The sequence below is a fragment of the Ceratina calcarata genome, unplaced genomic scaffold, assembly GCF_001652005.2.
Source record: "Ceratina calcarata isolate Rehan_Ccalc_2016 unplaced genomic scaffold, ASM165200v1 scaffold92.2, whole genome shotgun sequence".
Lineage (NCBI taxonomy): Eukaryota > Metazoa > Arthropoda > Insecta > Hymenoptera > Apidae > Ceratina > Ceratina calcarata.
In genome coordinates, this window is record NW_017180576.1 from 444,279 (window position 1) to 463,830 (window position 19,552).

General features: G+C 49.3%; 5 protein-coding genes across 13 annotated transcripts; 2 read left to right on the plus strand and 3 right to left on the minus strand.

The window, feature by feature from the left end:
• Window positions 1-208: 208 nt before the first annotated feature.
• Window positions 209-4,923, minus strand: dock (SH2/SH3 adaptor protein dock). 4 transcript variants are annotated; one of them, XM_018035659.2, is made up of 4 exons: window positions 4,204-4,923; window positions 2,686-2,950; window positions 1,138-2,087; window positions 209-1,050 (listed from the first exon to the last, which is right to left on the minus strand). In XM_018035659.2, the coding sequence occupies exons 2-4, from the start codon at window positions 2,702-2,704 to the stop codon at window positions 829-831; spliced, it is 1,191 nt and encodes a 396-aa protein (XP_017891148.1). In that variant the 5' UTR covers window positions 2,705-2,950; window positions 4,204-4,923; the 3' UTR covers window positions 209-828. The 4 variants fall into 4 exon arrangements, with proteins under 4 accessions (XP_017891148.1, XP_017891149.1, XP_026674766.1 ...); XM_018035660.2 differs by lacking the exon at window positions 4,204-4,923 and adding an exon at window positions 3,936-4,197; XM_026818965.1 differs by lacking the exon at window positions 4,204-4,923 and adding an exon at window positions 3,020-3,586.
• A 218-nt stretch (window positions 4,924-5,141) lies between these two features.
• Window positions 5,142-8,035, plus strand: LOC108631622 (unconventional myosin-XVIIIa). The gene is made up of 3 exons (XM_018035677.2): window positions 5,142-6,864; window positions 6,956-7,009; window positions 7,138-8,035. The coding sequence occupies exons 1-3, from the start codon at window positions 5,641-5,643 to the stop codon at window positions 7,420-7,422; spliced, it is 1,563 nt and encodes a 520-aa protein (XP_017891166.1). The 5' UTR covers window positions 5,142-5,640; the 3' UTR covers window positions 7,423-8,035.
• A 1,796-nt stretch (window positions 8,036-9,831) lies between these two features.
• LOC108631623 (E3 ubiquitin-protein ligase RNF25) lies at window positions 9,832-12,699 on the minus strand. 2 transcript variants are annotated; one of them, XM_018035678.2, is made up of 7 exons: window positions 12,602-12,699; window positions 12,482-12,526; window positions 12,319-12,390; window positions 11,842-12,082; window positions 11,540-11,758; window positions 11,141-11,464; window positions 9,832-11,044 (listed from the first exon to the last, which is right to left on the minus strand). In XM_018035678.2, exons 2-7 carry the CDS (start codon window positions 12,508-12,510, stop codon window positions 10,811-10,813), a joined length of 1,119 nt encoding a protein of 372 aa, XP_017891167.1. In that variant the 5' UTR covers window positions 12,511-12,526; window positions 12,602-12,699; the 3' UTR covers window positions 9,832-10,810. The 2 variants fall into 2 exon arrangements, with proteins under 2 accessions (XP_017891167.1, XP_017891169.1); XM_018035680.2 differs by having other exon boundaries at window positions 9,832-11,041; window positions 12,482-12,670.
• Window positions 12,700-12,825: 126 nt separating this feature from the next.
• Window positions 12,826-13,998, plus strand: LOC108631625 (PRKR-interacting protein 1 homolog). The gene is made up of 3 exons (XM_018035683.2): window positions 12,826-13,062; window positions 13,185-13,364; window positions 13,449-13,998. Exons 1-3 carry the CDS (start codon window positions 12,925-12,927, stop codon window positions 13,929-13,931), a joined length of 801 nt encoding a protein of 266 aa, XP_017891172.1. The 5' UTR covers window positions 12,826-12,924; the 3' UTR covers window positions 13,932-13,998.
• On the minus strand, window positions 13,929-19,073 carry LOC108631621 (HEAT repeat-containing protein 6). Of its 5 annotated transcripts, none has more exons than XM_026818952.1 (12): window positions 18,454-19,071; window positions 18,118-18,381; window positions 17,723-18,028; window positions 16,788-17,655; window positions 16,441-16,672; window positions 16,281-16,404; window positions 15,763-16,185; window positions 15,278-15,537; window positions 14,927-15,173; window positions 14,466-14,846; window positions 14,236-14,352; window positions 13,929-14,144 (listed from the first exon to the last, which is right to left on the minus strand). In XM_026818952.1, the coding sequence occupies exons 1-12, from the start codon at window positions 18,634-18,636 to the stop codon at window positions 13,977-13,979; spliced, it is 3,573 nt and encodes a 1,190-aa protein (XP_026674753.1). In that variant the 5' UTR covers window positions 18,637-19,071; the 3' UTR covers window positions 13,929-13,976. The 5 variants fall into 5 exon arrangements, with proteins under 5 accessions (XP_026674753.1, XP_026674752.1, XP_017891165.1 ...); XM_026818951.1 differs by having other exon boundaries at window positions 16,281-16,407; XM_018035676.2 differs by having other exon boundaries at window positions 14,466-14,675; window positions 14,769-14,846; window positions 16,281-16,672; window positions 18,454-19,070.
• Window positions 19,074-19,552: the final 479 nt, after the last annotated feature.

A 19,552-nucleotide genomic window follows, 5' to 3' on the forward strand; every position in this document is an offset into this window, starting at 1 on the left:
TCTCTCGTCGGGACACTGTTCACGGCCGACACACCTCGCCGCCGCTGCTTTTCCTTTTCGCGCGCGGAATGGGATTAAAAATGAATTTTAACCCTTTTTACCTGATGCACACTTAAATATAGTTTATTCACTTAAAAATTTCTAATAAATACAAAATCACAAATGAACACTTAGTCTTTGCCATAATTCAATACCAATAGATTCAGAGTAGAGATCCACTTAATCGATGATCGTTATTAATTGCATGTGATAATTAACCGCGTTACTGTCGATCATGTTACACACTTGCAGTCTACGTTACGTGTAATTGTAAATACATTATTAGTCGTAATAACATGGTCGGTTCGGTGTTTTACAATTGTTACATATTATGAGATATAAAGAGAAGCCATAACTAGTCGATCGTCAATTATTATTATTATTACAGCTGCCGTACAAATGTATTTTTATTTTTCTCCCCGTCGTCGTTCCATCTTTTACCTTTTCGTTGGCTAACGGACAGTATGGAAGCTCGACAATGAATGATAAGAATCGCGTCGGTGACTGAATCGCTCGCTTATCGAGTAATAAATTATTTCGATCAGTGTAAATCAAGGACAAACAATCAAGAAACACTAATATACGAGTTCATCAATTATATTAATTGTTACGTATAAACATACGAGATGTGTGTGTGTGTGTGTGTGTGTGATATTGATATTACTAGGCAGGCATTGCGTATCTCTTTGTCTCTCTGCGTGTGTCTTACACGGAGGATACGATGTGGCGAAAGCGCATGGACCGTATTTCATGGCACGATGGCACACACTCCTCTCACCACACCACCACTTAGCAACCGTTGCTATTGGGGTTGCTTTTTGGTAATGGACGCACCAAATACAACTTCTCACCCTGCTTGTTAGTATAAATAGGCGCTCGTTGATAATGATCTACCAATTGGTCTAGCGTATGGAATTTCCTTTGACCGATACAATATAACGCTCCTTCCACGTGTACCCTAAAGTGTTTGTTACGTCCTGGAGCTTTCAAGGATACCGAATAATCTCCCACCTGCAAAAAAAAGTTGAAAATAGTTTGGTTACGCGGATGTTAAAAAACAACGATGCCGATGACTACGCGACGGCAACGTTTACTCACATTAGTTTCACTGTCTCTAATTAAAAAATCACCGTCGTGACCATGTTGATTCAATAAAGTGTCGCATTGCGAACGCGAAATGCTGCCATAATACCAAGGTTTTCCAATGAGATGCGGCCTGTCGCCGGGATCTGGCCTTCTTTCCAGAGAATCTCCCGCCGCTGTGCCGATCTCGCTACTACCCGTCATTCCCCGGGTCTCGCGGTACGGTTGCGTCAAGTACTCGCTCAGCTCTTGGAGATAGTTCCGTGGCACCAGGCCTATTTGGCCCTGGCTGTTTCTCGCCTTGTACCATTCAGGATCTGCCGGTGGACGGTCGAGGATCTCCAAACGATCACCTTTCTCAAACGACAGTTCCTGATCATTGTTGGAAGAAAACGAATAAAGGGCGACGACGATATCGAGAACGTTCTCCGCCATCGCGTACGTGTGAAGAGTATCGTCCGCATCACCTTCCTCTTGAGTATAATTCGACGGAAACCAGCCTGCTTGCGTACCGCTCTGACCTCTCCACCAGCCATCGTTGCTCTTTTCCAATATTAAGATTCTAGTGCCTTTCACGAGCGACAGTTCGTCTGCTTGTTGCGCTTGATAGTTGTATTTGACCACCGCCGTGCCTATCGCCTCGCTCGGATCAGCGGGAAGCCGTCTGGCCATAATCGGGGATTCTACGGCTCTGGATGGCGAGTTACCGGATGGTAGAGTCTTCGAACCCGAGCCCTTCTTGACCTTCTTCTTGATACTGTCAAAAAGGGACGGTTTCTCCTTTTTAACATAATTGCTCGGCACGTAACCAGCTTGCCCTCTAGCGCTCTGTACTCTCCACCAGTGTTTCGAATCATCAAGGAGCAAGTAACGTTCGTTCTTACGCAAGTCTAACTCCTGAGCACCCTGTGCTCCATAGTCATATTTGGCGACAACATAACATACGTCGTCTTGACTCGTCTTGCCTGAAACCAATCATCATCATCATCCGTCTACAGTAAATGACTTACAATAGCCATTCTATACTAGTTCAATTTTCGTTATTTTTCCTTTTTTCTTTTACTCCGCGAAAGAAACGACGACGACGACGACGACGACGATCGAAACGAAAAACCGATCGACCGATTGCGATTCGAACGCGACTGACTTCGGGATAGAAAGAAGGAAAGAAACACTGTCTCGAAGGCCGTTTCAGTTCTTTTGCCCTGCTCGATGCTTCGAGCCAGCAACGACGACAGTTAACCAGAGTCTAGACTATACGTAATAGTTTGTAATCTAACGTTAAACCGTAGTACGTGTCAATTAAACTGAAAACAAATGAAAAAAATAAAATAAATAGTCGGTCGTTACAGACGATCGTATCGTATCGTAGAAAAAAGACCTGTCTCGACGAGATATCGTCTATCATCTATGCACGATATAGTATGTACGAAAGTATACTATACTTTAGACGAGAACGTATCGATTTTTGACTTTTTTCCCTTCGTAGGCTATGCCCGGATTTCAGTTAGAAACAAAAAATAAACTTCCATTCAAAGCAAAGCATACAAGAATAAAACGTACCATGCTTCATGGCTGCCATGTGCGAAAAAAGATATATACGTCTGAATGTGGTGGTGGTTGGTGGTGGTGTAGTGAGTAGCTGCTACTCACTCGCTACTCGCATAAATTAGTAGTTAAGTCTGCTTGTTCTGTGTCGGCGGCGTGAGTGCAGCAGGCATTCATTCTTTAGCTTTTTTTGTTTAGTGTTGATATACCTGCTGATTTCTTTGCTCAGAGTCCGTCATTCTCAAGGGTAGCAGTAGGGCAAGCAAGTGCATTACCGACACTTTAGAGAAAATGAAACAATCATTAAACTTGGCATAATACACAATACATGATAAAGGTATATACACACACACAAGATTTTGATACGTTATCGAATGAATCATATCGTTAAATCGTTGCTTAATTATCTGCTTGAAACATCGTTCAGTCTTTAATCAAATATAATGTACACAAGCTCGTTCAGAAGTTCTCAATACAAGCGACAGCACAGTAAACATTATCGTCACGGGTACATATCATTAATAAACTGCATTACATATAAACGTACTTGGAAACTGAACCTAGTAGTATTACCTCTATCAGTACAATAATAACGTACACGTCGAATCAATTTAAGACGTTTGACGTTAAGAATACGTGTACACGTCTGACGGCAATGATAATGACGATGATTACGACGAAGGGACAGATGATACAACAGATTTTTCAAATAAAACACTAAACATTCATGCTGATTTACTAGTAAAGCTATCTAAGAAAAAAAGATCTATACAGAAAGTACAAAGTCGTATAAGCGAAGAATTCGTACGAATCGTAATGTACAAAATGTAATTGTTCGTGGGAAAACAGAACGAAGGAATACAAAGTGTGGTTGACACAAGATTCTACTCGATCCTGTGCGACAGGAATGTCAAAGAAGCTTACGCGCGAGATCAACGTAAAGGAACAGAAGTTCTCTCCCGACGACGACAACAACAACAAACTCGTATACGTCTCGTCTTATAGGTAATACAATGCAGTGTAAAAATTCGGCAAACGTCGCACAAGCGATGACTCGATGCGGAACACGCGAACGTGCGGTCTATGTATTTACATACTCGATCGCAGAACGCGTAAGACACGGTGAGAGCCGAGGAAAAGTTAAATTCCTTGCGTGTGCATAGTAAGTACCTCCCTCACCGCACGAATCTTGCGAACGAGAGTACGGTAACTGTCGAGGCGAGGTTCAATGCCGTGTGTCACAAAATATACGTATCGTGTGTTACCTTCTCGGCTACCATCGTACATCGAACTATGAATGCAAACGTAGAAGCATGTTGGATGCAAAGGGAGGGACAACAGTCGGCTCAGCCGCTTTCTTTGTCTCGAACTCGACTGCGTGACTGACTGACTGACTGACTGACTGACTGACTGACTGACTGACTGACTGACTGGCTGACTGATTGACTGAATGATATGCTTTACTCGGAAACTCGGAATCGCAAACGGGCCGACGACACAACAAAAGAAACGAAACAAATGGCAGCGACTTACCGATTTTTAAACTTGACATATTCCTGCATATAAGCTTCGAAATTATACGACGTTATACAGCTTGTTTTCCCCCACCCCGGACTGCAGCCATAAACGGAGGAGCGACTAGAGCGTTATAGGGGATTGAATCTTTATGGGGAATCGGGTCGAACGAAGGAGGGAACTGTGGAAATTAGGGAAAGATAGCGCAAATCTTTGTGCGAACACCATTCACCAATTTTCGTTCACTGTTTCGCTGTCAATAAACACCGATATGCCGATTCGATCGACACCTCTCGACAGCGATTCACGGTGTCCTTTTCTTCCCCTGCCTGCGCGCGGTTCAAGTCTAGCAACGAGACTGGCCACCCTGGCCACCCGTGCTGCAGATTATTATTCGTGTTCGTCTTTTTATTTCCTCGTGCTCGTTTACACGACCCCTCCCGCAAAAAGGAACAGACCCACCCTTAATCACCAGCAGCGACCAGCAGACGTTGTCGAAGTTGTTGCGAACGACCATGCGCGCTACTTGGCACTACTGATTCTGAGATTCACCACCGATTCACTGAGATTATCGTCCACCCTGCTGGCTGCGACTTGCGATGCGAGAGTTGCGAGCGTTGCTGTCGGACGGAAAATCTTCTGGATCCTGGAGCGACGCGGCGCGACGCTGGCGCCATAACAGACGACGACGACGACGACGACGACGACGATGCATGAATAATATAAAATCTTGATCGCACGCCCAGAGATGAGGAAATATTTCGCCTGTCAGTCTGATTACAATCAGATCGTTCTTGATACAGTTTTACGCGAAGCGTCGTCGAGAGCGTCAGATTATTCGATATTCGATTCCTTGATATGTACATGTATGTATAGCTATAGCGTACTATAGTTCGTTCTCATGAGATTATGCTTCTTCCACAAAGCGTACGGCGGCAGACGGACAGTGCGGCGGAGGTGCGGACATACGAGATCTGCATTTAAGCGCAGCGAACAGCAAGTAAAATTGCACAGATTTTGTATAAGAATAATACAATTCACTGAAGACTTCGCTCGTCGCGTGCTCCGATAAATAGTTGCGTAATGCCAAGCGACATTTTAAAAGACGGATAGATCTTTTACTACGATTTGTATTTTCAAGTAGTCTGTCGTACGCAGTGCGTGTAGTATTCACCGTATTCACGTACGCAACTGCAGCTGATGCTGCTGCTGACACATGTCATACTACGACGACGTTCAGTATACTCGTCGATGCGTATACGATGCGTATTACGAAAATACGAAATGGAGACATCGTAAAGAGATTACGAAGCGAAATGTGTTAACATTATAAAACTGTATTATTAACGAATCTGCATGTCTGCCCTGACACGTCACACCTGACGCGAATAAACGAATTTTGTAGAATCTTCGTATCGGTCAGCACGTCATAAATGCAAATTGTTGCACGAAACAATGGACACTTGGTCCGATTCATTTAAAGGGGAATTAGACTCTGTTACGTCAACGACGACGACCACAGATTCCCTGCATTTAGATGAACAGTTTCACATGAAGCATTCGTCGACACCCGACGGCGGCGTTTCAAACACGGAATTGTCGAAACGCGTGGCATTGTTAGAATTAGAGAACGAACGACTCAGGATGGATTTGGAGAACACGCGTATCGAGTTGAACGCAAGGATCGCAGCCAACGAAGGTCTGAAAGGGAAGATAACGGAACTGTACGTGGAGATGCAAGTAGTAGTTCAACAGAAGCAAAAGTTGCAGAACACGTTGACGGACGTGACGAATCGTTTGGGTGCAGCGGAGGCATCTGCGAAATGGTACCAATCACAAGTATACGGTTTGCAGGCGAGCAGGAAGACTTTACAATTAGAAATCGACACTTATCAAGGGATCCTACACCAGAGGCAACAAACGATAGCGAGTATAAACTCGAGGTATAAACAATTGAACGCGGATTACATGGAACTCGTACAGGACCGTCAAAAGGAGAAGCACAGCTTGGAACGCGAGAACTCGAAGGCACATCGATTAAACGCAGGTATTCCAGAATTATCGAGCATCGGTACCAACGGCGGCGGCGGCGGCGGCGGCAGTACCAACACTTCAGCAGATGATATCTCTACAAAGTTGGAATCGACGGAGGACGAACTGAGAGGTACGAAAGCGGAATTGAAAACATTGGAAAAACGACTTTTGGGCCACGAAGTATCCAAAGCATCGATGGAGAACGCGTTGGCTAAACAACGTGTATTGATAGAAATCATGGAAGGAAACATGCAAAGATGCGAGAGCGAAAAAAATCAAACTGCCGACGCGTTGCGTAAGACGCAGCTCGACATTAAAAAATTGAAATCGGAGAACGATGCATTGCAGACGACTCTGCTTTCTTCCAAACAGGAACAAAGTCAGATAGAGAATGCAACATTCCAATTGCAAATCCAACTAACTGAAATGATTGCTCGGTACAAGCTTCTGAGATCGAAAAATGCAGAAGCAGAAACTAAACTGAGCTCGATGCAAGACGTGATAATCGAGAACGGACGTTTGAAAACGTTATCGTACGAAGCTAACACCGCTCTGATCAGAAGACTACGGCAAGAGAAACGAAAAGTCAAAAGCTTGGAGAACAAGCTTCGCAACGTAGAACTCAAGCGGCACACAAGCAATACGGTTCGCGCGCATTACTTTCTATACTGTCGCACGTCGAGTCGTACTATACGTCAACTAACACGTGTCCTATTTTTCTTTTTTTCCATTGCAGAGAAACCAGGCGGAGGTATCGGAGTGTCTAAAACAGACGTTGACAAGAAACAAGGTAATAATCCGTTGTTCCATCGTCGACCCCATCGTCGTGTACACGTCGATGGTTCAGATACCGCGCGCGCGCGCGACGCCAGCCTATTCCATCCTGTTTTTATTCCATCATCTCTTTTCTGCGAACAGGATTCAAAAGGCCAATCGAAGACACTCGTGAAGAATTCGACGAGCGAAAGTGTCGTGGACGACGAAGGATACGGTGACAATAGTATTACTAGTTCCATCGCCTCCATCGACGTTCCATCGCCCAGATCTCTCGACCCAGTATTAGTGGAAACAGTTACCAACGTTCTGTCTCGAAGTAAGGAGTTTCCTAAACCGGTACAAGAGGAACTCGATCACTTAAAATTGAAGCTTAACAAGTTAAAAGAACGGTGGTGCACAGCATACAGTATTCAATTATCGTATTAACTATGTTTCATTCCTTCTAAGTTAAAGTTGCGAAAACAATTTAAAATAAATTATAAGAGCGCGACATGGACGAGAACTTGGCTGAAATTCTTCGCTTTCTTCGAAAGAGAGAATAAAAGTGAGAAACGACAGTGTAGAAATATTCGTACATTTATTTAATACAGAAGAATTAAATCAGACGCGAAATCGGAAGGTAGTTACAATGAAATAGAAACGGAAAAACAAGTCGCTGCTCCAATCGTTATTGTATCCGGCGGACTAGAGAGAGAGAGAGAGAGAGAGAGAGACACTGTAACCAGTATAATACGAACACGAAGACTCGATGTAATTACAGATCAGAATTGTGCGAAATCATTGAGAACGAATTTTGCAAGTTTCGAAATATTAGATCGAAGCGTTTTCGAAACTATCGTGTCGATCGTGTCTGTCAGAGATCAGAACTTGGCCATCTAAACGATATACTCGTGCGTATGGACGTGTCAAAAACAACCCGATGAATTTATTATTGCCACACGCTCGGGGAACGGACTTGGTTCCAACCAGTGGACACTAACGTATCAACGAATCATTGCGAACCGGAACGATTCAATATATCTCAAAAATCTTTCTTTAATTTCTTCCTATCGCCCTTTCATAATCCCATCACACTATCAAACGAGGAAGATTCTGCCGACGACAGAATAAATCCGACCAAAATGTAGAATACAAAATGGAAATTGATCGCAAAAAATCAAAGATAGGACGTGAACATCGTCTCGCGAATATAGACATCCGGTATTCAAACGTTCAAACACGAAGTATTTCGGATCGAACGAGACACACTAATCTGAACGTGCAGCTGTTGGACGATAATCTCTCGAACAAAAAGAAAGTATGTATACGTGTATATATACATATATATTTTTTCTCTCTAAAGATTTTACATTGCTTCTAAAGTGTAAGAGCAAGAACGAACTTTTCGCTCCCTGCTTCGAAGGGATGAATATCCGCGGTATTACACGCTTAGACAACATCGATCCATGTCGTTATATACGTATCACGATCTGACGTATCAATAATGAAATTCCGCGCGCACAGAAACGAGTATTACGAATCGCGAAATTTGCGCTCAGAGACGATTATAAAACGATGGTTCAATAAATTCGACTTTTACGGCGCGCGTCGAGACCGTTCAATTTTTCTCAATCACTCGTGTGTAAAATATTCTCAGCGTAACATTTTGATTGCGCACGTTCGCCCAAAGCCCTCCCCCCCCGTTTCTCTCGCTCATTCGCAATTACGGTAAGAACAACTAGAGCACCAAAGTCGGAGTTTGGAAAATCGAAACGCACGTTTACATTGCCGTCGCACACTGCACGCGACGACTCGTTTCGTTATTATTCGTCACGCCAAACAGCGTCAACTACTTAGGTACAGTTCCGCGTAGTACATATTTACGTACATGTATGTGTGTGTGAAAACAAAAAGCTTTTCATGATCGTAGATCGATGATTTTAAAAGAGCACCATGGCTTCAGTCTACGCACAGACAGACAGACAGACAGTCCTTCGTGAATTTTCGTTACAGTCCACTTTATACCACGTATATTTGTATGCGCGCGCGCACAGACACAGACACAGACACAGACACAGACAGACAGACAGACAGACACACACACACACACACACACACACATCGTGTATCATTAGAACGGGAATGTCGTCGAACGATTGTACCTATCATTTCGTAATCGCGTAAAAGTAATGCGAAACGAAACAAACATTACGTAACATACTCGTAATTATGCTACCGATGCTTAGAGAGAGAGAGAGAGAGAGAGACACTGTAACCAGTATAATACGAACACGAAGACTCGATGTAATTACAGATCAGAATTGTGCGAAATCATTGAGAACGAATTTTGCAAGTTTCGAAATATTAGATCGAAGCGTTTTCGAAACTATCGTGTCGATCGTGTCTGTCAGAGATCAGAACTTGGCCATCTAAACGATATACTCGTGCGTATGGACGTGTCAAAAACAACCCGATGAATTTATTATTGCCACACGCTCGGGGAACGGACTTGGTTCCAACCAGTGGACACTAACGTATCAACGAATCATTGCGAACCGGAACGATTCAATATATCTCAAAAATCTTTCTTTAATTTCTTCCTATCGCCCTTTCATAATCCCATCACACTATCAAACGAGGAAGATTCTGCCGACGACAGAATAAATCCGACCAAAATGTAGAATACAAAATGGAAATTGATCGCAAAAAATCAAAGATAGGACGTGAACATCGTCTCGCGAATATAGACATCCGGTATTCAAACGTTCAAACACGAAGTATTTCGGATCGAACGAGACACACTAATCTGAACGTGCAGCTGTTGGACGATAATCTCTCGAACAAAAAGAAAGTATGTATACGTGTATATATACATATATATTTTTTCTCTCTAAAGATTTTACATTGCTTCTAAAGTGTAAGAGCAAGAACGAACTTTTCGCTCCCTGCTTCGAAGGGATGAATATCCGCGGTATTACACGCTTAGACAACATCGATCCATGTCGTTATATACGTATCACGATCTGACGTATCAATAATGAAATTCCGCGCGCACAGAAACGAGTATTACGAATCGCGAAATTTGCGCTCAGAGACGATTATAAAACGATGGTTCAATAAATTCGACTTTTACGGCGCGCGTCGAGACCGTTCAATTTTTCTCAATCACTCGTGTGTAAAATATTCTCAGCGTAACATTTTGATTGCGCACGTTCGCCCAAAGCCCTCCCCCCCCGTTTCTCTCGCTCATTCGCAATTACGGTAAGAACAACTAGAGCACCAAAGTCGGAGTTTGGAAAATCGAAACGCACGTTTACATTGCCGTCGCACACTGCACGCGACGACTCGTTTCGTTATTATTCGTCACGCCAAACAGCGTCAACTACTTAGGTACAGTTCCGCGTAGTACATATTTACGTACATGTATGTGTGTGTGAAAACAAAAAGCTTTTCATGATCGTAGATCGATGATTTTAAAAGAGCACCATGGCTTCAGTCTACGCACAGACAGACAGACAGACAGTCCTTCGTGAATTTTCGTTACAGTCCACTTTATACCACGTATATTTGTATGCGCGCGCGCACAGACACAGACACAGACACAGACAGACAGACAGACACACACACACACACACACATCGTGTATCATTAGAACGGGAATGTCGTCGAACGATTGTACCTATCATTTCGTAATCGCGTAAAAGTAATGCGAAACGAAACAAACATTACGTAACATACTCGTAATTATGCTACCGATGCTATTATTCATATTACTGTATACATTTAGCAAAATAGAAGACCAAACAGTGGACAGTAATTTATCTCGAACCCATTGTCATCTGGGAGTAGACTCTGTTTGCCTGCTGACTCTGTCGAACTGGCGGCGAGACGAATAGCCTCGTCCGCGACCTCTGCTCCGATGACCGTGATTATTGTTGTGTCCGTGGTGATAATGCAGTTGCCTCGACTGACAGTGAGCAGCATGCGTCTGATGCGAGGATTGTTTCGATTGAGGCATTTGGTGGTGGTGGTGGTGGTGGTGATGGTGTTGGTTGTTTTGGTGCTGCTGCTAAAACAAACGGACAGATCGTTCTTCAGGTACCCACGACTCCCGGTATATACACCGGTAGGACAACGCGCGGTGGTCGTACACGGTAAATCGTACCGTGTGATGATGATTAACAGCCGACTCCTGCTGCACAGCTGGACTGGAATAGGTATTTAGACTAGTTCCCGGAGGATTCGGTCCTTCGGTCGTAGCACCGTCCAGTTCCGTTCTGACTAAAGTTTTCACGCCTTCGGCCTCCAGATCGATTATACCACCCTTCTGTTGTTGCCTCAAAAACAACGCTGCCATTTGTTTTTGTAATTCTCTCAGCTCCGTGGTCACCGAGAAATCCGTAGCAGCTTCAACGTCGACCGGAGGCGGAGCAGACCACAGGCTGTCCACGTCGCAGTTGATAGATTCTCGGCAGACGGGGCATATAGCCTGCGAAGAACATTGCTTTACGTTCGCTCGCGCACACCAGAAATCACCATACGACAAACGATCGTAGGGGTGTACCTGGAATTTGTCAGTAGCGTCTTGTTGCCATTGAGGCAACTTTTCTTGTTCCTCCCGGTAATATCGTTCCGCGGCGGCAATGTGTGCCGCTAAACAGTGAGAATGGAAGTAATGATAACACTCGGTCTTCGTAAATTCGTCCCCGTCCCGAAAACCATACAGGCACACGGCACACTGGTCCGTTGGAAGATTACTTCTGGTAAGGTGCTCCCTTATCAACTGTGTACCAACAATAACGATGCATCCGACGAGCCGTCGTCGCGACAAGTAATCGTATCAGATAGTTACGGGCCACCACGTACCTCGATGAGTTCGAACATAACAGGCTGGCCTATAAAATCCTTGCATTTTGCCTCGGCGTCCGATCGCATGAGCCTCACCGTGTCCTCGTCCAGACCTCTGGGATTTCGCAGACTAATGGTCGGCGACGTATCGGGATATCCCACGGGTAACCGAACGATCAACGTGACACAAACATACTGTGACTGCGAATCTTCACCGGTAGAAGGGAACAACACGGTCTCGATGCACTCCGGTTCACCTCTGCCAAGGAAGAAGAAAATATACACGTGAAAATCATCCGTACAATTCTACCACTTACCTACGACCGAAAGCATCACCAGATCTACAGAACAGAAAAACTGAGAAACAAGCGAGCCAGTAGTTCCGTACATACACACACACACACACACACACACGCGTGCACTCCACGAGTGACAGTTGATTTCATTCGATCATTAGTAGGTTACACGCAGAGAGAGTAGACGAGTCGAAAGTACCTTTCGTTTTCCTTTATGTGTAACTCGTCGTCGAGTAAAATCGCCCTCAACGCTTCAATCTCGTCGGCTACCCTGGAAAACGCGTTTTGAACACGTCGTAAACGAAATCGGACAATCATCGGAAACTGTTTAATAGCAGTCGAGGATATCTCATAAAGATTACCGTTCATCGACCACCGTCGTATCCGACATCGCGCGTCAGTCGCTACTGGAACGAGAAAGTAATTCGGTCCGGCGGCGACAAGTAACTTTGAATCTGACAGAAGAACTCTCGGACGATTACCTACTACAGGATCCTCGACCTTCTCCAGCTCGACACACTTCCTCCGCTCGCCTCGACAAGCGCGTCGATGTGCGTCAATATCGAAAGCCTTCTGCTGGTACTATATACCATCTATTACCACCACCACCGACCCCAGAGAAGTGGGGGGTGAAGGAGAGTGCTCACGCCCGGGGTTCTCGCTCGGCGTGCCGACGACGCCGCCGCTGCCGCTGCCGCGTATCGAGAGGAAACTATCGACAGTGGTGCACCGTGCTCCAACGTGGACGAATCGTCGGGTCGTAGGACGAAGTGGTTCCCGTAGAACAGCAAATTGTACGCGTACAATGCCAGAGAACAAGGAGAGAGAACGAGAAGCGGGAGAAGAAGCAGAAGAAGAAGACGAGGAGGAAGAGAAACCCGTCGTTGCCAAGACAGCGATCGACCTGCAACGATTGAAGCTCCAAAAGTTAATGAAAAATCCGGTATACTTCATTTCTGATATATACTTCATTCACTGATTCTGTCATTATTTCGTTACGCGTCTCCTAAATGTTTTTTCATTGTTCGTCGTCGTCGTCGTCGTCGTCGTGGCGGGCTACAACAGGAAAAGCCCGTGGTACTGCCCGAGAGGCCGAGACTCAAGAACACGCCTACAGTGCCGGAATTCGTACGAAACGTGATGGGTAGCAGTGCCGGTGCAGGCAGTGGAGAGTTTCACGTTTACAGACATCTGAGGCGCAAAGAATACGCGAGGCAAAAGTTCATTCAAGAGAAGAGTCACAAGGTAAGTAGGGTCTTCGGTGTAAAACATAGCTCGGCGAGTGACTGGTTCCCTAATTAACATCCTTCTCGGTCTCGTTCTCGGCAGGAAATCTTAGACGAAGAGTACCATAAAAAAATCGAAGAAAACAAAAGGATGGCCGAAGAAGTAACGGCAAAGAGGAGGGCAAAGAGACTGAGAAAGAAGCAGAAATGGAAGGAGAAAAAGCGGATGAAAACTACCGACCAGATTCCCCAGAAGTCTCGTACATCGAACAAGGACGAGCAGCAACAGCTGGAGGAGGAGGAGGAAGTAGAGGACGGTAACTCGGACGAAAAAAGTTCAGACGACAACAGCAATGGTCACGAATCGACGGACAACGGACCGAAAAACGACGAACGAGCCAAGAGCACGTCAGAATCGAACGAATCCGATAAGAAGGAGACCGACAGCAAACGAGTATCAGCAGACGACGACGACGACGACGAATCCAGGAAACGACGACAACGGTCAAACGGTCCACGGATACACGGAACGAAGAGGGAACGGGGTACGAAGGATTCGACCGAAGAACGAGCTCAACGAACCTGATCGAGACACAACAAATGTATTTTCATTTTATAAAATTGTACATCGTTAAACCACGGTACTGTCTAAATCGTCGTGTCGTTCGTTCCTTTCAAAAATCCTACTCAAAGATCGCGCAATTCTTCGTTCTTCCACCGACGGGGCGTCTCTCGCACAGCTCTCCAACCGAGCTCTCGCTCCGATCACATCTCCCATCTTCTCAGGCACCACAGTCTCCTAGAACAAACAGACAGACACACACACACACACGTTTGATGTTCGATCGGAATTCGGACACGAACAGGCTACACACGTGCGCGCATCATACTTGGAACTGTCTGACGTAGCCGGAGACATCGTCCACGTGGTCACCGATCTCCGCCCAAACGTTTCGCAAGTCCGACACCTCCGTACAGCCAGCCACGTGACCGAGCGTAACGCACAGCTAAAAAGTACACGCACACGAGATGACGAAGCAAAGGACGCTGCCGACGGCGAGGCGAGAGTCGATCGGTCGTCGACTCTCGGACGTCGACGGGCGCGAACCCGTGTGTTTACCTGTCGAAGGAGCGCGTCGCGATGGGGATACTCGACGTAACTCGGTACGTGGCGAGTATTCTCGAACGCCAAAACGAGACTCTTCCACAAACGATGAATCGGGTATCTCCCATACGAATGGCACGAGTACAGTGCCCATGCCGCGTTGGTACGCACTTTGAAGTTCGGACTGTCGCAAATCAGGTCGCACAACGCAGGAAGCGCTCGATCCTGCGAAAGCGAATCTCGTATCAAACACACTCGTGCCCGACGGAGAGAGAAGACAAAACGAGCGCGCGCGTGCTTCTCAGGATCGCTACGTACTCGCCAGGAGGAGGGCAACACGTCGTCCGGACGGTCGCTCAGAATCAGGCCCAGAGCTCGACAAGCGTTCCAACGGACCTACGGCACACAGATCGATCATCGAGATCCGAATCTCGACGGACGTCGAAAGAAAAGAAATCATACCGTTTTCACCGTACCTTCATGTCGTTTCCGACGGTAGCGGAATCGACGAGAGCCTCGAATCCCGAGGACGCGTCCTTCAACACGCGTGGTTCCGCGTCAGAGACAACAGACAGGCACAGAACACTTCCCAGCGCTCTGACGGCGTTGCACTTGACCTTGTCGTTGTCCTTGGATCCTTGGACACAGACTCGATACATTCTCGGCAGCAACGTGCCCAAGGGAATCGTCGGCTCCGTTCCTTCGCGATCCCTGCTCCGACAGCTGAAACGGGAGGAGGGAGGGAATCGTCGGCAAGCGTTCGACAAAAGCGATCTACGGACGAGATCGTCATCGTCGTCGTCGTCGTCGTCGTCGTCGACACTCACTTTCGTTCGACGAGACCACGGAGACGATCGCACAGATTGGCCAACGCCCAAGCCGCTTTAACGCGAACCCCGAGATTCGCGTCGTCGGCCGCGGTCGAACATACAACGTCGGCCAGGTCCATGAGAAAACCAGTCTCTTCCCGCAACGCGGGCAGAGCGACCAACATACCCAGCGACCGTAATCCAGCAGCTCTCACAGCACTCTCCGTATCGCGTACCGCGCCAAACAGTACTGTAATAATCAAAACTGCTTTTTGTCTCTAAAACAACGTTCGTAAAATCACGGATGAACATCGGGAACAGACGACGCACAGACAAATCGTGAACAGACTCGTGACTCGTGCGAACTCGAAAGAACCGGAACGATCGAATTCTCTCGGACGAAGAGGACGGTGTACCGATCATTCCGGTCGTTCAGATCGCGTCACCATCGTCTCGTTCACGATTCGATCGAAGATCAGATCGACTCTCTACACCGGACTCACCGGAAGTCGAGCGAACACGGTAGAATGGACGCTGCCCAGGCAATCGCACGCAGCTTCTCTGACGACGGTCCGCGGGTGTCGCGCGAGCCGGGCGACAGGATCAAGCACAGCGTTCCAGAACACGAAAGCACGATCGTCATTCTCCGCCGTCGAACGATCCGACGAGCAGCGGTCGTTCTCGTCGACGGTGGTCGAGAAACAGCCGGCCAGGATCTCGAGCGTTCGGCAAACATGCAACGCTACCGGCGTCTCCGAGTCGTCACGGTGACAGTGACGGTCCTCGTCGTCCGCGTCGTCGTCGATGACTCGGATCAAAACGGGTAAGATCAGTGGCAAGCGCGAAAGTATCAAACTTCCAGCACCACCGAACGCCAGTCTGCCGATCAGTCTCAAAGACTGCAGGCGCACAGGTGTATTCATCGTCTGCAAGAGAGACACAAGCGGTGGCGGTGAGGACGGTACAAACGACGAAACAGTCTCGGAAAGAGCGAACCTGGGAAGTGAAAAACGTTCGTAACCTCGTCGGACACATTGTCCAAACAACGACGAACCAAGAAAGACAAGTTCGTCCCCCGGGACGACGTCTCGTCGTACTCGTTCCCGACCGGTTCCTCCAAGCGGTGGTAGTCGTCGTCGTCGTCGTCGTCGTCGTCGTCGTCGTCGTCGTCGTCGTCGTCGCGGACGTCTTCCGCATCCACCTCCCGTTCTCTCTCGTCCGTGGTGTTGGTGGTCGTCGTCGTCGTAGCATCGCGATCGCCGATCGGATTCGACAGACCGGGCAGAAACTGGCTATCGGGCGGCAGATCGGCGACGGAATCGTTGGCGAGTATCCGAAAGATCTCCGGAGTGACGGGATCGCAGGAGGCGATCGCCTCGAACGCCGACAACGCAGCGACGCGTACCGTGGGATCTGTGCGGGTGCGGACAGAAACGAGAGCGTTAAGAAAGGCGCGACGGAGCAGCGCGGCGAGGTGCGATCGCACCGATCGGACAGGCGACGACGCCGACCTCGCTGACTCGCTCACCTCTGTGAAAGACGTACGGTCTACAATTTCTGAGGAGTCTCCGAGCGAGTCCCGGGCTCAAACGCGCATACGGCGTGGCGCGAATCAAAGCGGCGGCAGCCTTCAAACCGTGGGTCAACACCGCCACGTTCGTCTCACAGCTGAGGACCAAGGAGAGCGTGAAGTGGAGTTCCTTGATCATGAGAGAAACGGTACCGAAGAACGCGACGAAAGACGCGGAGGGACGACGATCGACGTCCTCGGCGTGCATCAAGAAGGGTCTGGCGGCGGTGAGCAGCTCCCCGAGGACGGTCAAGGCGCGTCGCTTGATCCCGGAGACGGGTTCGGTCAAGACACTCCTGGCGAGTACGCGGGCGTGGTCTCTCGGCGAGCCAGTGGCAACGATCTGCGGCCAAAATCCGAAGAGGTCGCGGCTCGGCGAACGCTCGACGAGCGCTCGGAACAAGCAGACGGTCTCCAGCCTGACCGTAGAATCGATCCGAAGAAGAAGAGAATCGTCGGCGAACTCGGCGTCGGAGGTATCGGAGGAATCGGAGCACGAATCAGCATCGAGGACGACGACGCGACCTTCGGACGTCGGAGCAGCGTCGGTCTCGCCGCTCGCGGCGACGTTCCTCGCAGGCTGCCTGCTCGATCTGGCCTTACGGTCCTTGAAATTCTTGCACCTGGGAAGCGGACGCACCGGTTCCGGGAGATTCATCACCGCCGGACGAAGCGGCGCAGGCTTCGCGATCGGACACCGGTCTCGGACGCCGTAAAAGAGAAACGTGCGCACCACTCCCAGGATCTCACCGACGTAATCGACGGAACACGGCAGCAGTCTACGAGCCGTGAGAATCGTCAAAACTGACAGGCAGGAACGCAGGGTCTGCAAAAGGGAACAACGAAGGACAACAACGGTCGCAAAGTCTCTCTCTGTCTCTTTGGTCTCTCACTCTGGTTCTGTAAAGTCGGTCCTCTCGGTGCTCTCGGTCCGAGGAGGAGGAGGATGAGGAGGAGCAGCAGTAGCAGCAGCAGCAGCAGCAGCAGCAGCAGCAGGACGAGACGACGTCTAGTACGACGTGTTTAACGTTACGCAGAAGATCCGGGGCCGGAGAAAGACCGGTGCCGCAACCGTGGAACAAAATCGCTCGGACACAATCGACGGCACGATACCGAAGTTCGGACGAACCCGGTGGCCGTTCGCACGGCTCCGAAGACGACCCGAGGAAACCGGGATCCTCCAACAGCAACCGAAGACACTGGAACAGACGGTCGGGGGTCGACGGATGGAATGGTGGGAAAAGAACGAGAGCAGACGCCGAGAGAACGCACGGAAGCGGAGACTCACGCGATCAGCGTCGACGATCCGTGCGTGGGCGGAGAGACTCTTGAAAGCGACGAGAAGGAGCGCACGGGTGCGCGCGACAGGCGGAGCGGTTCGGAGCATCCCGAGGATCCATCGGTGACAGCACGCGAGCGTACGGTCCGGGAGTCTCGGGCGACGATCTCGCAGCAGTCGAGCGAGGAAGCGGCAAAAAGCGCGGAGCAGAAGGACCTCGGCAGCGGGCTGGACAACGGCGCAGAGTCGTTCGACCAAGAGGGACAGTCGTTCCTAGAGCGGAGGACACGAGAAGGTAGCGGTAGCGGTAGCGGAGCGCGCGGCGAGAATCGGAAACGGACTCACGTGGTGATCGGCAACCGCGAAGAAGCCGGGGTAATCCAGACGGTCGAGATCGCAGAGGCAAGCGTGGACGAACGACGGAACGTCGGGGTCGTGGTCGTCCGTGGACAAAGCGGCCAACCTCTCGGCGAGAGAGCGGAACCTGGCCGCAGGATCGGGACGATCGGTCCGCGGCGGGGAAGTCATGGCGCAGCGTGGAAACGGCGGCGCGCGGTATCCCGACGACGAAAGGCGCGTGGAACGGAACGAGAACGGAAGCAACGTGGTCGTGGGCGGATTCACCGGGACGGTAGACCAGACGACACGAACGCGAGCAACGGAGCGTTCCGTGGCGGTACGACAACACGACGAGACCAGCACGGGCGCGGCAGCAGCGCCAGAGCGACGAGCCACGCGGTCGGAGCAGCCGACGACGCGACCATCGATCGACAACGCCGAGAAGCGCGGCGTACGCGCGCGAGACGCTCGCGGACAGTGGACGATTACCGACCGTGGGCGCGGGCGGTCGGAAGGACGGCGGATCGGCGTCGGAGAGGTGGCGGGAAGGTCGGTGAAGGAGCGACCGACAGAGACGGCAGGCAGCACCGGTCAGACGGCGGGAGCGACGAGATCACCCGGATCACCGTGGGGCAGTGTGGCCAGGTGGAGGACGGGAGCCAATGAGAACCACCCCTTCCACTCACGCACACTATCGCACCGTATTCGCGTGCTCCGAGCTCGGCTCCAGTCCGTGGCTCTTGCTCCTAACGCCGACCGACGGCTGCGGGCCGCTTGGATCTGAAGGCACGAGGAGCAAGAACGACGGACGGACGGACGTTTCGCGTTCTCTCTCTACCGAGCCGAAGTCGAGCCGATCTCGGAGCACACGGATACGGTGCGACAGTGTGTGTAAGTGGAGGGACAGATTCTCGGTGGCTCCCGTCCTCGACCTGGCCAGTGATCAGCGGTGCCATAACTTTTCCCTCGGCCGGAAAGTGGGGACGACGCGAGGATGGGAAGAGAAGCGGGGCTGGTGACGAAGGGGCGAAGAAGAGGGGAAGCGAGCCGCGAGGGAAAAAGGACGCGGAGCGTAGTGGAAATCTCGGGATGGGGACGTCGGGTG

Excerpts from the sequence above, each read along its gene's own strand:
- dock (XM_018035662.2), bottom strand. Across the intron at positions 1,051-1,137 it reads TTAGAGACAGTGAAACTAAT|GTGGGAGATTATTCGGTATC; the intron begins GTGAGTAAACGT and ends TTTTTTTTGCAG.
- LOC108631625 (XM_018035683.2), top strand. The coding sequence starts at position 12,925 with ATGCCAGAGAACAAGGAGAGAGAACGAGAAGCGGGAGAAGAAGCAGAA. Across the intron at positions 13,063-13,184 it reads AAAAGTTAATGAAAAATCCG|GAAAAGCCCGTGGTACTGCC; the intron begins GTATACTTCATT and ends GGGCTACAACAG. Across the intron at positions 13,365-13,448 it reads TTCAAGAGAAGAGTCACAAG|GAAATCTTAGACGAAGAGTA; the intron begins GTAAGTAGGGTC and ends CGTTCTCGGCAG.
- LOC108631623 (XM_018035678.2), bottom strand. The coding sequence starts at position 12,510 with ATGTCGGATACGACGGTGGTCGATGAACG. Across the intron at positions 11,759-11,841 it reads TTATGTTCGAACTCATCGAG|TTGATAAGGGAGCACCTTAC; the intron begins GTACGTGGTGGC and ends GTTGGTACACAG. Across the intron at positions 11,045-11,140 it reads CTGTTAATCATCATCACACG|CAGCAGCACCAAAACAACCA; the intron begins GTACGATTTACC and ends CGTTTGTTTTAG.
- LOC108631621 (XM_026818950.1), bottom strand. The coding sequence starts at position 18,636 with ATGACTTCCCCGCCGCGGACCGATCGTCCCGATCCTGCGGCCAGGTTC. Across the intron at positions 15,174-15,277 it reads CGTGGTCTCGTCGAACGAAA|CTGTCGGAGCAGGGATCGCG; the intron begins GTGAGTGTCGAC and ends CTCCCGTTTCAG. Across the intron at positions 14,145-14,235 it reads GCTACGTCAGACAGTTCCAA|GAGACTGTGGTGCCTGAGAA; the intron begins GTATGATGCGCG and ends TGTTTGTTCTAG.
- LOC108631622 (XM_018035677.2), top strand. The coding sequence starts at position 5,641 with ATGGACACTTGGTCCGATTCATTTAAAGGGGAATTAGACTCTGTTACG. Across the intron at positions 6,865-6,955 it reads AGCGGCACACAAGCAATACG|AGAAACCAGGCGGAGGTATC; the intron begins GTTCGCGCGCAT and ends TTTCCATTGCAG. Across the intron at positions 7,010-7,137 it reads AGACGTTGACAAGAAACAAG|GATTCAAAAGGCCAATCGAA; the intron begins GTAATAATCCGT and ends TTCTGCGAACAG.